Here is a 15,662-nt window from a genome sequence, read left to right as displayed (position 1 = left end):
CTTTTTGTGGCTGCTAAACCTGCTTCGAGCACAAGAAGGCCCTGTTTTCCGTCCCTTACATTAGCGTCGAAGCCATCAAAGGCCTTTTTAATTCAGTGTTAAGACTTTTGAAGCTGGTTTCCTTCTTCTGTGCCTGTTCTGCAGCCTCTGGGCCTCCAGTTGCCCTTTTAATTTTAATGATAAGCCTTTTAATAATAAAGGCACAGAATAATAACCTTAAAATGCCATTAAAAGGGTTTTATTTCATTTTGTGGCTGCTGAACCTACTTTGACCACAGGAGGGCACTGTTTTCCTTCCCCTAGAATTAAGCATTGAGGCCATGATAGGCCTTTTTAATTCGGTTTAAGGCATTTGAAGCTGATTTTCTTCTTCCGTGCTTGTTTAGCAGCACCTTGGATTCCATTTCCCCCTTTTAATTTTAACAATAAACCATTTAATAATAAAGGTACAGAAATAATCTTAAAATCCCATCCAAGGGGTTTATCTCTGTGGCTGTTAAACCTGCTTTGACCACACGAGGGCACTGTTTTCTGTCCCTTAGCATTGAACCATCATAGGCCTTTTAAAGTTGATTTAAACCTTTTGAAGCAGGATTCCTCCTCCTGTGCGTGTTCAGCAATGCCTGGGACTCCAATTGCCCTATTTTTTAATGATAAATGTTTTAATAAAAGACACAGAATACCAACCTTAAAAACCTTTAAAAGTGTATTTATTTTTTGTAGGTGCTAAACCTGCCTTGACCACAGGAGGGCACTGTTTTCTGTCCCTTACATTAGCGTTGAAGCCATCATAGGCCTTTTAAACTTGGTTTTCAAGCTGGTTTCATTCTGTAGTGCCTGGGCCTCCAGTTGCCCTTTTAATTTTAATCATAAGCCTTTTAATAGTAAAGACACAGTAATATTGTGCCTCGGACCCCCTGTTGCCCTGTTATTTTTTAATATGTTGTAATAAAAGACACAGACACACAATCTTAAAATGCCATTAAAGGGTTTTATTTCTTTGTGTGTGTGCTAAGCCTGCCTTGACCACAGGAGGGCACTGTTTTGTCCCTTATATTGGCATTGAACCACCCAAGTTTTTAAAAAAATCTTGGTTTGAGGGTTTTGAAGCAAGATTCCTTCTTTTGTATCTGTTCAGAAGCGCCTGGGACTTCAATTGCCCTGTTATTTTTTTAATAAGGATTTTAATAATAATGGTACGGAATAATAATGACCTTAAAATCCCATTAAAGAGCTTAATTTCTTTCTGTGGCTGTTAAACCTGCTTTGACCACACGAGGGCACTGTTTTCCGTCCCTTACATTAGCGTTGAAGCCCTCATAGGCCCTTTTTAACTCGATTTTTAAAGCTTTTGAAGCCGGTTTCCTTCTTCTATGCCTGTTTTCTTCAGCCTCCGGGTTGAATTTTTCTTTTTATATTTTAATAATAAGGGTTCCATTAATAAAAACAGTGGATAATCAACTTAAAAACGTTTATTGGTGCCTGTCGTTCCCGAGGTGACCCTTAGAGGGCAGAGGTTTCTCTCTTCCCGGCGCCCGTCGAGGGGCGAGGCTCCTTGTTCTCTTCTGCGCCTGCGCCCGTTCCGCGCGGCGTTTTGCGACACAGCCGTGCGGCGCCTCGGGGACGGGGCTTTCCGGCGGAGCGGCGAGGCGGGTGCGGCGGCGATGCTGCTGACGGTGTTCTGCCTGCGGCGGGACCGCTCCGAGCTGACCTTCTCGCTGCAGGTGGACGCCGACTTCGAGCTCCAGAACTTCCGGGCCCTCTGCGCGCTCGAGTCCGGCGTCCCCGCCTCCGAGAGCCAGGTCGGTCGGTCGGTCGGTGGGTCGCCTGCCCGGCGGTGGAAGCGGGGGTGTGGGGGTCTCCTGGGGATCGGGCGCCGCCCCGTGGGAGCCCTGCGCGGGCCCGTCGGCGGGGAGGGGGCGAGCCGGGCTGGCTCTCTTGCGCGGGCGCCGCGGGGACGGATCAGCCGCCTCCCTCCCCCTCCTGCAGCTGCGCCCCCCGGTCTTCCCCGCGGCTGGGCAGGGTCCCGATGCCCCCGATACCGGTGGGGGCGCTTATATGGAGGGGCTGGTCTCTTCCCACCCCGCAGCTGGGCAGGGGTCCCAATGGCCTCGGATACCCGGGGGCGCTTTATGGGGTGGCTGGTCTCACCCTCTTCCCCCCCCCGCAAGTGGGCAGGGGTCCCGATGCCCTCGGATATGGGGGGCATTTTGTGCCTGGGTAGGGGTCCCAATGCCCTCGGATACCCGGGGGGCGCTTTATGGGGTGGCTGGTCTCACCTTCTTCCCCCCGCCGCAGGTGGGCAGGGGTCCCGATGCCCTCGGATATTGGGAGGGGCACTTTGTGGAGGTGACTGTTCTCCCTCCCCCCCAGCCAGTCCCAGCCGTGGCTGGGTAGGGCCCCCAATGCATTTGGATGGGGAAGCGTTTTGGCTGGGGTGTCTGGTGTAGACCCCCTCACAGCTGGGCAGGGGTCCCAAAGCCCTCGGATACCCGGGGGCGCTTTATGGGGTGGCTGGTCTCCCCTCTCCCCCCTCGCAGCTGGGCAGGGCCCCCAATGCATTTGGATGGGGAAGCGTGTTGTGGGTGGCTGGTCTACACCCCTCCTCTCTCACAGCTGGGCAGGGGTCCCAAAGCCCTTAGGTTGGGGGGGGTGCTTTTTTGGGGGGGGGTCACCCTGGAGCCTTCTTGCGATAGGAAAGGGGGTCAGTGGCAGGGAGCTCTCTGGCTGCGGAACCGGCTGGCCGGTTGCCAGGGCTGAGAGTCCGTCTCTGCGGGTGGCCCTTCCTTCCCCCTGGCTGCCCCTTCATCTATTTGGGGGCCTGTGGTCGTCTGCCTTCCTGCCCCTCTGAGGGTGCCCTGAGACTCTGCAGGGTCCGATCTGGGGTCGGTCACTGGGACCAGAGGTGGTTTTGCCTTCCCGTTCCTCAGATGGGTTCCAGAGTCCGAAAGCTCGGAAGACGCAACCTCTGGATTTGGTGACCGATCCCGATTGAATCCCACAACGTCGTCCTGGGACACACCTAGATTCGCCTTCATTCGTGGCTGCTTCGTCTGTACCCAGACCGGGCATTGCCTGCCTAGTTTCCGGGGGGGGGGGCACTTGCAGAAGGCGCCAGGGTGCCTGACTTGAACTGGGTTCCCGGTTCTTTCCGCGGCCTGTCTGTCGTCTTTCGATCCCTCCCAATCGGGCAAAGCTTTGCGGTGCCACCTTGCACCCACTTTGGGCACCCAAATCCTCTCCTGGTATTCTGATCCCTCCCTCAGGAGCAGAGGATCCAGTTCCTGACCTAACCGGCCAGCCCACAATCTTTTGTACCGGTCGGTTGGCTTGCAGGCATCCGCGGGGTGGGTTACGTCCTTCTGCTCTCGTCTTGCACGCCGGCGGCACCGCTGGCAGAGCGGGGTTGGAGGCGTCTTCCCTGTCTCTCTTTCAGGCAGTGCTTTCTGCCAGATCCGCGCAGTGTCTCCGGGGCCCCAGCGGGATCCACTTCCTGGCACTGTCGGGAAGCGTTTCTGGGAAGCGTTTTAACCCAAGTTAGATCACCTCAGGGGGGGGGAGGATTTTGTGGAAGATGGCAGGACGAGGGAGGGCGGAAGGCAGTTGCGTTTAGACTAAAAGAAAGGTTGGGTCAGACCGTGAGATCGTTAAGAGCTGGGATATTGGAGCTAAAAAATAAGAGTGGTTTTTTTCCAGTCGTTCCAAGCTACAACTTGATTTGTATTTGATGCTTTTGGGGGGAGGGGAAATCTCTCCAGGAAGGGGGTCACGTCTGGGATGGCCTCGCCGAGAGGAAACGGTCGCTGCTTCGGCCCAGTTTGGCTGGGCTGCTTTTTTGTTCGGTGGCTTCGGTGCTTCAGGCAGGGCTGCCTTTCTAGGCTGGATAGCTCTGGGGTCCGAGGCTGGCCTGACCCCCGGTGACCCAGCAGGGCATCTCCCTGGAGGCAGCTTCCTTTTTGAACGGCTGACGGTGCCTCTCCCGCTCAGATCATCTTCGCCGAGCAGCCGCTCACCGACAACCACCGGTCGTTGGCATCTTACGGCCTGAAGGACGGAGATGTGGTGATCCTGCAGCAAGTGGAGAATGGGCAGGCACAGTCCCGGCCCCCTTTCCTGGTAAGAGACCCCCCCATCCTCCTCTTTGGCCTGGCCAGCCTCGGGCACAGCCCCCCACTTTCTGTCTTGTTTAATCTGCCAGCAACCGCAACTTTGTTAGCTCCTCAGGTTGCAACCGATCACGTTTTTTAGAAAGCGGGAAGATTCCCCCCTTCCCTCCCTCCCCAGGACCTTAAGGCAGCTCCCCAAATTGTTTAATCCTTGAGGGTTGATTTCCCCCCACCCCACCCCACCCTCTGGAATTCCGTGCAGGAAAAAAATGTGGATTTCACAGGAATAGGGTGCGGGAACGCAGGAGCAGAATGCAAGGCGCATTCAACGTCGTCATAAACGCACACCGCCCCCTCCCTCAAGTTTCCTCCCAGAGCAGCCTGGGTGATGCCTTTATCCTACCTGGAGGGCACAGTGGGGGGTGGGTGGGTCACCTTTTCCAAATTCTGGAGGGCCAACGCAGCGCCAGAGGAGGGGAGGGCCCTCTTACCTCACCGGCCCATCTCAAGCCCGGTGTGGACCGATGCGCCAAGTTCAAAACCTTGCAAGATGTGACTCTCTTCTCTGCAAGGCTGTAGAGGCTGATTGGGTGTTGTCTTCTTCTCTCCCTCCCCCCCCCCCACAATATCGCAAATAGGGATGCCCAGGATAGACTTCAGCAGCATCGCCGTGCCGGGGACATCAACCCAGTTCTCCCAGGCTGTACAGCCGCCTCCCCCGGCCCCGGCCCCGCCAGCTCCCTCACAGGCCCCGGCCCCGCCAGCCCTTCCCGACCCGCCGTCCATCCCTCAGGGCCTGGACAACCCTGCCCTCCTGCGAGCCATGTTGCTGGCGAACCCCCACGAGCTCTCCTTGCTGAAGGAACGCAACCCGCCTCTGGCCGAGGCGCTCCTCAGCGGAGACCTGGGTGAGTCCTGCTGGAAGGGTGTGTGTGGGGAGGGTGGGTGGAGGAGGAATGGGGCAGGAGGAATAGGGGGAGGGATGAGTCTGCCTACCGAGATGAGGTGGACCGGATGCTTTCGTGGTGTGGAGACCACAACTTGGTCCTCAACACCAAGAAGACCAAGGAGCTTAGAGTGGACTATATAGAAGGAACAGATCAAACATCTTATCAGTGGAGATCGAGTGGAGTAAGTTTTCTGGGTGTTACCCTAAAAGAGGACCTGACCTGGGAGGCTCACATTGCAGCCCTGGTCAAAAGGGCCCCGCAGAGATGATACGACCTGAGGCTTCTCAGGAAACAACAACAGAATGAAAAACTGCTGGTGACCTTCTACCGCTGCACCACAGAGAGTATCTTAACTTACTGCACCTGTGTAGGGTTTGCCACTTGCACAGTGGCAGATAGGACAGCACTCCAGAGGGTTTAACGTCATTGCCCAGAGGATCCTGGGTTGCCCTCTCCCCTCTTTGGAAGAGCTTTAGAGCTCCTGCCTTAAGAAAGTTCAAAACATCCTCAAAGATCCGTCTCATCCTGGGCACCGCCTTTTTTTAAAACTACCACCATCTGGCAGATGGTACAGGATAATTAAAAAAAAATAGGCTGAAAAGCATCTTCTATCCCAGGGCAGGAGCTCTGTTGAATTTTATAGCGCACTGAAAAGGGGATTTAATTTCGTTGCGCGACGTGCCGTGATAATTAAACTAAACTAAACTGCCCCGTGGCTTTCCACAAACCCACACGCCCTGTGTTTTGTGTCCCAGAGAAATTCACTCAAGTGCTGGTGGAGCAGCAGGAGGACCGGGCGCGCCGGGAGCAGGAGAGGATACGCCTCTTCTCCGCCGACCCTTTTGACCTGGAAGCTCAGGCCAAGATCGAGGAGGACATTAGGTTAGCGGGCTGGCGGGGAGGGAGCAGCGAGCGGTGGGCTGGGGTCTGGAGGGTAGCCTCTGACCAGCTTTGGCACTCTGACCCTCTCAGGCAGCAGAACATCGAGGAGAACATGACCATCGCAATGGAAGAGGCTCCTGAGAGCTTTGGCCAGGTGGTGATGCTGTACATCAACTGCAAGGTCAACGGCCACCCCGTGAAGGCCTTCGTGGACTCAGGTGGGACTGTTTCCCCCCCCCTTCCCTCTCCCTTTCCTGCCACCTGGGCGTGGCTGGCCCACGCTGTGGGGTGGGGGTCTGAGGGAGGCCAGTGGCGGGACCATGCCAGGCGGGGAGGACGGCAGGGCTGAGGTTTCCTTTGGGGGGGTGTGGGACCTTTCCAACGCGGCGTGGCCTCTTGGCAGGTGCCCAGATGACCATCATGAGCCAGGCGTGTGCCGAGCGTTGCAACATCATGCGATTGGTGGACCGGCGCTGGGCCGGCATCGCCCGGGGCGTGGGCACCCAGCGCATCATTGGCAGGGTGCACCTGGGTAGGTGTCTGGGGAGGAGGCCGCCGGCAACGCCCTCCCGCGATGGGGGCCGGCTTCTGGGCGGGAGGAACGCCTACCCGCCTTGTTTTCTGCCCCAGCTCAGGTGCAGATTGAAGGGGATTTCCTCCCGTGCTCCTTCTCCATCCTGGAGGAGCAGCCCATGGACATGCTGCTGGGCCTGGACATGCTGAAGAGGCACCAGGTGAGCGGAGGCGGGCACCTGAGGCTGGCAGGAGGGGCTCCTCCCTTGCAGGCAGGAGGGTTGTGGTTCGCCGGCAGCCTGTGCAGACGGCAGCGGAATCAGGCAGTGAGGAAGAGCAGGGACCAGTCCGGGAGTCTGGGGAGGACTCGGACGAGGGTCCTGCGTCCAATGCAGAGATGGGCCCAGGGCCATCTGGGAGTGGGGTGCTGACTCCGGAGCCTCTGCACCCTCCGGAGCCTGGCAGCAGCGAGGCAGAGGAACAAAGGGAGCCTGTTCCCAGGGCGCGCATGCGCAGAGCTGCTAGAAGGCAAGCGAAGCCGAGACAAAAGGGGTGACTCGGGAATAAGACTTGGAGGTGATTGCCTTTCCCATAAAGTATAAAGGAAGTGCAAAGGTAGAGACACCTTTGCAGGAAGCAAGGTCATTTGTTCAGTTCAGATTAATCCTTGAAGCTCTGTGTGGACTTTATACTTTAGTTAGTTTTTTAGTTTTTTAGCACACTTTAGTTGTTGGCAGCCATTCAAAGGAGAGAAAGGTGGGTGCTTATCTCGAGGGACTGTTTGGGACTCATTACAGGCTGGGAATGCGCATAATTCCCAGCGTTGAAATAAAACGAGTGTTGTTTTAACTAAGCCTGTGCTTAATTACGGTCTCGGAAAGCCTTGGTCAAAACAAGGAGGTCCCCTTCTTGGCTTTTTGTGGGCAGCTCCCTTCCTCCCTCCCTCCCCAGTGCTCCATCGACCTGAAGAACAACATGTTGGTGATTGGCACCACCGGCTCGCAGACGGCCTTCCTGCCCGAGGGCGAGCTCCCTGATTGCGCCAAGCTGGCTTACGGGCCAGGCCGGGACGACATGCGGCCCGACGAGCTGGCCGATCAAGAGCTGGCCGAAGCTCTTCAGAAGTCTGCCGAGGAAGCAGGTAGGTGGGCAAAGGGCTTAGGAGGAAGCGGCCCCGGGCCGGCTCCTGGCAAGGAGGGGTGGGGGCCCTGGCCAGAGAGCATCCCAGAAAAAAACGGGGGTAGTTTTGCTCTTTCGAGTTCGAATGGACTTCAGGCTGGCGTTGTGGTGCTGAAATTTTTTGGGGGTGGGGTGGGGGGAGACACTTATGGCTTGTTCTTAATCTGGAAGGAGCGTCCAGGAAAAGCTGATCCTTGTGGGGGGGCAGATCGATGGGGCTGCAACAGAGGAAACTCCCACGGCCCTTTTTTTGGGGTGGGACCGCCAAGAATTTCGGCCGCCTTCGGGAGCTATTAAGCAGAGGTTTTAACATTGCCCCCACAATTACCCTAGTTATCCAAAGTAGGAAACCTTTAGGTGAGTAATTTTAATTCCCTTCCACCGATGTTGCATCTCCGGCGGTCATCCTCAGCGGCGTCTAGGACGGAAACACGTGCTCTCTGACCTCGTGCAGAGCTTCTCCAGTCGAACGCGTAGGCTTCGCTTTCTCTAGGGCGGCTGTTCTATTCCGTGCGCGCCCCCCACCTTGCCCTGGGGCAGCTGTCTTGAGGGTGAGGCCACCCTTTCTCCAGGCCTTGATGTCCTATAGCAGGGGTCTCCCACCTTGGCCGCTTTAAGAGGGGTGGACTTCAACTCCCAGGATTCTCCAGGCAGTTTGGACTTCAACTCCCAGAATTCTCCAGCCAGTTTGGACTTCAACTCCCAGAATTCTCCAGCCAGTTTGGACTTCAACTCCCAGAATTCTCCAGCCAGTTTGGACTTCAACTCCCAGAATTCTCCAGCCAGCATAACTGGCTGGAGAATTCTGGGAGTTGAAGTCCACCAGTCTTAAAAGTGGCCAAGGTGGGAGACCCCCTGCTTTAGACTTCCTGTTGCTGTGGCTGGCTGAGGAATTCTGGGAGTTGAAGTCCACCAGTCTTAAAAGTGGCCAAGGTGGGAGACCCCCTGCTTTAGACTTCCTGTTGCTGTGTCTGGCTGAGGAACTCTGGGAGTTGAAGTCCACCAGTCTTAAAAGTGGCCAAGGTGGGAGACCCCCTGCTTTAGACTTCCTGTTGCTGTGGCTGGCTGAGGAATTCTGGGAGTTGAAGTCCACCAGTCTTAAAAGTGGCCAAGGTGGTAGACCCCTGCTTTAGACTTCCTGTTGCTGTGTCTGGCTGAGGAACTCTGGGAGTTGAAGTCCACCAGTCTTAAAAGTGGCCAAGGTGGGAGACCCCTGCTTAGACTTCCTGTTGCTGTGGCTGGCTGAGGAATTCTGGGAGCTGAAGTCCACCAGTCTTAAAAGTGGCCAATGTGGAGATCCTGCTTTAGACTTCCTGTTGCTGTGGCTGGCTGAGGAACTCTGGGAGTTGAAGTCCACCAGTCTTAAAAGTGGCCAAGGTGGGAGACCCCTGCTTTAGACTTCCTGTTGCTGTGTCTGGCTGAGGAACTCTGGGAGTTGAAGTCCACCAGTCTTAAAAGTGGCCAAGGTGGGAGACCCCTGTCCTATAAGGACTTGTGGACTCAGAGGGGGCTTGTTGTGGGACTGCCCCCTCCCTGCCCCTCCCAGCTCCCAGAAGCGGAGAGAGACAGGCCTAGCATCAGGCAGCGAAAGTAACTCGGTCTGTTTTTTTTGGGGGGGGGGGGGGAGACATCCTTCATCCCTCCCCCCCTTTTCTTCTGGCCCCGTTAAGTTACAGGTGGATTGGTGCAAGATGGCCGCCTCAGACATCAGCGCCAGAAATCCAGGCGAAGAAAGCGCCGACCATCCTCCAGCCCCTCAGCTCGCCCCCTTTGCACCCTCTTATAGCAGCCCTGGTCCCCCCCCCCCTCCCCCGAGAAAAATGCTTATGTGGTCAGTCTCAAGTGCTTTTGTATCCTTATCTCCTGGCATTAAAAAGCTCTCCCTTAAGACATCCAGCTTAGCGTTGAGTTTTACTTAGGCACCGAGCAGTCCCCAGACCCACCCACCCCCCTCGGAATGCCCTTTGCCCTCTGACATCACTTCCTGCATCCCCGTTGCCGGCTGGCCAGGCCTGGCTACTTCCTGATAGTCTGGGGGAGGCTCTGGGGACCCACGAGTCCTTCTCGGCCCCGTCCCTCCGCCGCTGTCTTTTGCCGTGCGTTGCAGAAGCCGTGGGTCTTCTTCTTCTTCGCGGGGCTGCAGCGTCCCCCCTTTTGCCCCAAAACGTCTGCTAAGGACCGGGATGAGCGTAGGCCTGGTGAGGAGAGCAAGCATCCCAGTCTGCGGAGGAACAGAAGAGAGAGAGAGAGAAAGAGAGAGAAGAGAGAGACAGACAGAGAGAAAGAGAAAGCCATGGGCCTCCTTCGGGGCCGAAGTGCCATTGTGCCTTGGATCTGGAGGGCACGTGACGGAGGTGCCGAGCCCTCGGATGGAGGAATCGGCGGGCATAAGCCTCGCTGGCTCTCCACCTGTCCCGACAGCCAGCTCAAAGGACAGGAAGAGGAAAGAGCTGCTGAGAAAGTCCAGGGAAGAGGGGACAGGACAGGACAGTCACGCAGGATCGGGAGAGAACGAGAGTTTCCTGCCGGAGCCTTTTGGGGAGGGGGTCGCAGCAGGGCCTGAGCTAAGGCACCCGAGGCCTAGCGGGCGTTGAAGGATGATCCGGGACAAGAAATGCTGGAGAGTTTCCCCCCCCCCACATCCGGGCGAGGCCAGGGGGGCTCCGGTGTTCTTCCAGAGGAGGAAGCGCATCAGACAGACAGACAGACAGCCGCCACCACCAAGAGGAGTCAGCGTTGTAGTTGAGCCTAGAGCCAGGAAGGAGGAGGAGAGCCAGTGGCCGCTGACAGCGGAGAACTTTGGAAGACTTTGGACCAGGAGGGGTTGGGCGGAGGGAGGCAGGAAGGGCCGGTGTCAGGGCCACCGCGGTGCATGTGGCGTCTGCTAATCCACGTTTGGTGTGTTTGTCTCCTAATCCAAACAGAATGCCAGAAGCCTAGATGCATGTAATGTGGTTTTGCTGCCGCTGGAGAGGGCCACACACCAGGTACTGCCAAGCGCTTCCTCCCCTCTCGTGGCTCCTGCAAGGTGGGGGGGGAGGGCGGCAAAGGGACCGCTGACCTGGAATCTGGGACCGGGACAGGAGGGGTGCAGCGGAGGACTCGAGCAGCAGCGAGCTCGTCAGGACGCTCCTGGGCCGCAAAGCTTGTCCTTGCCGGAACAGTGGCAGCAGAGGGGGGCCGCCGCATGGCGCACAGCGGTGTCGATCCTACGGCTTGGCAGCCGGATTGCTCGGCCGGACCTCTGCGGTCCCAAGTGGCGTTTCTGGCTTTCTTCTTCCCCGCTCCTGTACCTCGGAGAGCGGTTGCCCGTTTCTTCGCTGAGCACGACTTTGGCTAATGCATGTGGGGCATCCACAGCACAAAGGGGGGCTTGGCTTGCGCTAACCCGACGGGCCCCACCCTCACCTGGAAACCCGGCAGAGCAATTTTCTTCTGGCCTCTTGCAAGGCGGGGAGGGACCTCCGCCAACGGGTTGCGGTTTCTTCTGCCCCTCCTGGGAAGCCAGGAAGTGGCTGTTGTGGCCGGTTTAAGATCTTAAGTGCGGTGAAATTGAAGGGGGGTTTGCCCTTGATGGATGCATGGTTTGTTGCTGGCTTGTAGATGTCTGGCCTGCCTGTCTGGTCCCGAAAGGGGTGAGGGGGAAGTGGGGGAAGGAGCCTGCTTGGGGATAGGTTGGGGGGGGAGAAGAGCCATTCCTGCTTGCACCCCTTGTGAAAGGAGCAGGCCGGGGAGCTTTCCCTGCTGTCTCTCTTGTTGGCCGCTCTTGGGGGGGGGGGGCTCCCCGTTTCCCCAGCCATCTTTGGGGGTTCTTATATCTCCCTTTGTTCTTTCTCTCCTCTTGTGTGCGCAGAGAATAGCGATACAGAAACTACCTCACTCGAAGCTCCGTCGCAACCGACTCCGGACGGCTTTAAACTTCCGGTTTGTTTTCCAGAACTTGGTCTGAAGATCGCCGACAGTCCCGCAAGCCGATCGCTCGATCGCTCAGCCTCCGCTCCGGCCGTCTGCTCTCCCCTCAGTAGCCGGAAAGAGGCCGAATGTCCCAGAGCTGCTGGGAAATCCCTGGATTCTCTGCTGGGGCCCTGGGGAGGGTCAGGGGGCAAGAAGCCCCCGGCCTCCCCACTGAACCTGGGGGGCTCAACGACCCCCCAAAACATACATGCTGCTTCCAGCTGCCTGCCGGAGGAGGCTGCTCCTGGCCGCCAGCCTCAGGAGGTGGCGGGAGAAAGCAGCCCACCCCAAGAGATGACCGAGCCCGACGCCCCCCTGCGGCTAGAGCCCACAGAGCTTCCTCCGGATTTCAGGAGGGACAGCAGGACCCCCGGGGAGGATCCCCCTTTGGGGGAATGGAGGGAGCCTCAGTGCGTGGGGGACGTTTCCTCACCAATGGCCGCTGCGGTTGAGGAAGAGGAGATTTCCCGAGGGGCCGGAGAGAGGCCGGAGGGGAGCCCAGCCCAGCCGCCAGGAGATGACCGCTTGCTTGAAGGCCCCCCTGCCCCAGAGGCTTCGGACCCACACCTCCTCGAGTCAGCCGACGTGAGAACCCCAGGCCCCGGGACGGAGCTGGGGTTGCACAAATGCCGCGGCCTTCCCCTGCCCCTCGGTCTCCCCACGGCGAGTGGCTCAACCCCGCCCGGGAATCCCGCCGCTAGCCGGCCCAAGGATCAAGAGGAAGAGGCGGGCATCTCCCTCGCCTCGGCCCTGAAGGAGCTGCACCGGCTCCTGGTGGTGAGTTCTAGACACGGCTTCCGAAGAGCGGGCGCTCAGCAGGCAGAGAGCTGCCCCATGCGGGAGGCTCCTCCGGAAGAGTCCGCTGCGGCCGAGGAGGCCTTGCCCTCCCGAGAGCAGCAAGCGAGGCAGGACCCGGCCCTCTCCCGCCCAGCCCCCTGCTTGGAGGCCGGGATAGAGATGCTGGAGGAGCCCCGCTTAGCTGGGGGGCAGCAGGAGGTTGCTCAAGGGGCCTCCGGCTGCGGCGACGCTGTCCCGGTAAGCCCTTTGGTGGCATGGCCTCCACCGCAGGCCGAGGAGTGCCTGAGAAATCCGGCCCAGCTCTTATTACCCTCTGGGCAGCACCCTGGCTGCGCTGCTGTGGGGCAGAGCTCACTCACCTCGCTTGGCCCTCCCAACAGTTGCAGCCCTTCCCCGGAGGAAGGGGGAGACTCCAGCGAGCACCCTGAGGCCGAGCCAGAGCCCTCGTCCTTCCCCGGGGCTTTGGAGCCCCGATCTCCTCCGTCCCTCGCCTCAAACCTCGATCAGATTGTGGGGGCCGGCTTTACACCCCAAGAAGCCGGAGAAGCTCTGGAGCACGCGGGGGGCAACGCCGACCTGGCCCTGCTGATCTTACTGGCCAGGAACATCGTGGTCCCCACGTAGCCGAGGTTGCCTTTCTTGGAAGAGTCTCCGTCGTCCGTCCCCCCGTCCCGGTGGCTGGGTTTGATCCAGCTGTACCTTTTTAAAATTTTATTGTATTTTAAGAGAGCGGAGAAAGAAAGAAAAAAAAAACACCCCTTCTTTTCAACCAGGACCATCCCCCTATTTCCCCTGGTTGAATTTTGGGCCGTTTTAAAGAAGCAAATATTATTGGCATCCGTATGGAATCCTGAGATTGACGGTTGCTAATCCTCCTCGGCTACATTTTCGGAATAAACTTCGTATTTAAAACGTATGGGGTTTTTTTAGAACGATATGCAAATATAAGGCTTAGAAAGGGTAGACCCAGCTCCGGGGGGGTGGGGGGTGCTTACCTTGGCGGAGTGCCAGGAGCAGGGATGGTGCCTGGCACCCCCTTTTCTCACTCCCGCCGGGGGCTCTGCGTGCCAGCCGTGTGGCTGGGGCTCCTTTTCTGCTTTAGCTTGCAGCCGTGGGGTGAAAATTGGTCGTCCTCCCCAGGCAGAGCCCTCCAAGGGGGCAGCGCTTTCGGGGGGTACAGCTGCAGCTGCTGGATCAGCCCCTCAGGCTGGTCCCAAGGGGCCCTGGGTGTGTGTGTGTGTGTGTGTGTGTGTGCATTCTGGACCTTCTTTTGGTGCAGCTTTGGAATTCGGTGGTGGGTTGGCACAACGCTGCTGGGCTTGGTGTGGTGATAGCAGAGCTTAGGTCAGAGAGGAGGTTGATGGAGGAGCTCGGGGGGGCTTTCCAGTTTTTCTTTGGGGGAGGTTAGGGGAGGGGGCTGCTCGCTGGGAGCCTCCCTTAACAAGTCTTCAGCATTGGGGGGGATTTGAAATGCAAGGCAGGGAATTAGTAGCTGCTGATCATTTTCCGCCCCGTAAAGAGGGCAGGCCATGCCTTTGGCGCAGGGGCCTCCAAACTTGGCAACTTGTGGACTTTCAACTCCCAGAATTCTCCAGCCCGTTGGACTTCCAACTCATCAGCTCGCTATCTTATAAGCCTAAGCCGGCTGGAGAATTCTGGGAGTTGAAAGTCCGCAAAAGCCTTAAAAGTCGCCAAGTTTGGAGACTTCTGCTTTGGCGAGAGTCGATGGCGTTTGAAGTTAAGAAAAGGCGGGGAAGGGGCTTCTGAATTTTCTCTGCAGCTTGAGAAATCTTGGGGGGTGGGGGACACATCTCCCCGTAATTCAGCACGAAGGGAGAGTTTTGAAATGGCGGGTGGGCGGGCGCACAAGCGACGTTTCTTTTGATTTGACAAATGTTGTTGGCTCTCGGCTAGATTTCAGACGGCCAGGGGGGAGACCCACCCACCCCTTTCTACGGGAAGGTAGCGGGGGTCTCCGCATGGCCAGAGCTCCCTTGTCAGCTGCCCCAGAAGGGGCCTGCCTCTCTGGACAAGGGTGCAGAAGCCAGGACTAAACCTTTGCAAACGGGGCAGGAGAATCCTGGAAGGCCAGCCGAGGGGGTGATGCTTTGGAAAGACACCTCTGGGTGACTTTGGAAGGCTACACTTCCTGGCAGAGAGCAGGTGGTGCTGGCACCGTTGTGGCAGCCTGCCAAAGCACTGGCCTGTCGTACAGGGCCTGCGTATAATTCACAGGAGGGCCGGCCTGGAATCTTGCTCCCTCCTTGTAAGCCAAACCAAGGCCTGGCTCACCGGTTAGCCACCCCTCGAGTCGGGTGCCACACGCAACGGCCCCGGGGGAAGGGGTGGGCCCTCTCAGGAATCTGCCTGCCACGTTACCGGGCTGCCCTTCTTCACCCTTGTCTCGGCCCGCTGGGGTGACCGTTCTCTTTGCCCACGAACGGTCGCCATCTTGGGAGCTCGCTTCTTTTTACCAAAAAAAAAACAATAAAAGTAAAAATAAGGACGTGTTTGGCTGAGAGGTGCGGGGCGGTTTGCTTCTCAACTGGGAGAAAACCTGTAAACGTTTTGGATTTTAAAAAATAAAAAGATGTGTTTTCTCATAGCCGTTGTCCGGTTTTATTTTATTGATCGATCGATTTGTTGTTGTTTTTTTGACGGGAGCCACTCGGGCCAAATCGGAGGGGTTGCCAGGGCCAAAGAAAGCCGGGCATTTGACGGGGCAACCGAGGGGGGAAAACGGAAGGCAGCGATTGTGTGCTGGTGGTGTCCCTTTTCCTGGGGGTAAACGTTAAGGACGCCGCTGTAGCTTTGCCTCGCCTTGCCGACTTCTTTCACCAGCCGGGCATCGATGCCACGTCCAAGCGAGGCGTCCATCCCAGCAGGCTGGCTCCATGCAATGCGGTCGATGGTTCTCCGTGCTCTGTGCTTGTTGCCACCGGCCAGAAAAACCAGCCCTCCCACCCGCTGCTGGCGCGACAGGTTTTGGAAGTGCCCGCAGCGTCTTCTCCCTTCCCCAAGCTGGCAAGTAACTGGTAGCTCCTGGGTTGCCTGGCTGGTCTTGCCAAAGCCAGGTGGGCGTGCGCGGCGCCTCTTCCTTCTTGTGGCTTCTTTGACTCATCAGGCCTGACCGGTTGAACAGGTGAAGCCTTGGAAAGTGTCCAAGGTGGGGTGGAGGAGAAGGAGGAGGCGGCCTAGGCCAGCTTTTGCACAGGGGTGGCAGAAGTACAAAATAACAGAAGGGACCTTGGAGGTCTTCTAGTCCAACCCGCCCTGCTCA

The 15,662-nt window shown here is 57.7% G+C and overlaps 1 protein-coding gene across 1 annotated transcript; it reads left to right on the top strand.

Annotated features, from left to right (window-relative positions):
- The first annotated feature begins 1,594 nt into the window (after positions 1-1,594).
- Positions 1,595-13,295, top strand: DDI2 (DDI proteasomal shuttling factor 2). Its single transcript, XM_087944767.1, is given in 10 exon segments — positions 1,595-1,802; positions 3,988-4,096; positions 4,099-4,116; positions 4,745-5,014; positions 5,812-5,938; positions 6,029-6,156; positions 6,342-6,470; positions 6,569-6,672; positions 7,403-7,592; positions 11,484-13,295. Coding segments are annotated over 10 exon segments (2,736 nt in total). The 5' UTR covers positions 1,595-1,664; the 3' UTR covers positions 13,007-13,295.
- Positions 13,296-15,662: the final 2,367 nt, after the last annotated feature.

Source organism: Notechis scutatus, chromosome 16, assembly GCF_049901735.1.
Source record: "Notechis scutatus isolate UNSWTSFEM ecotype Mainland chromosome 16, rNotScu1.2, whole genome shotgun sequence".
Lineage (NCBI taxonomy): Eukaryota > Metazoa > Chordata > Lepidosauria > Squamata > Elapidae > Notechis > Notechis scutatus.
Note: the sequence above shows the minus strand (reverse complement) of the source record. Positions and strands in the feature narration are given on the sequence as shown.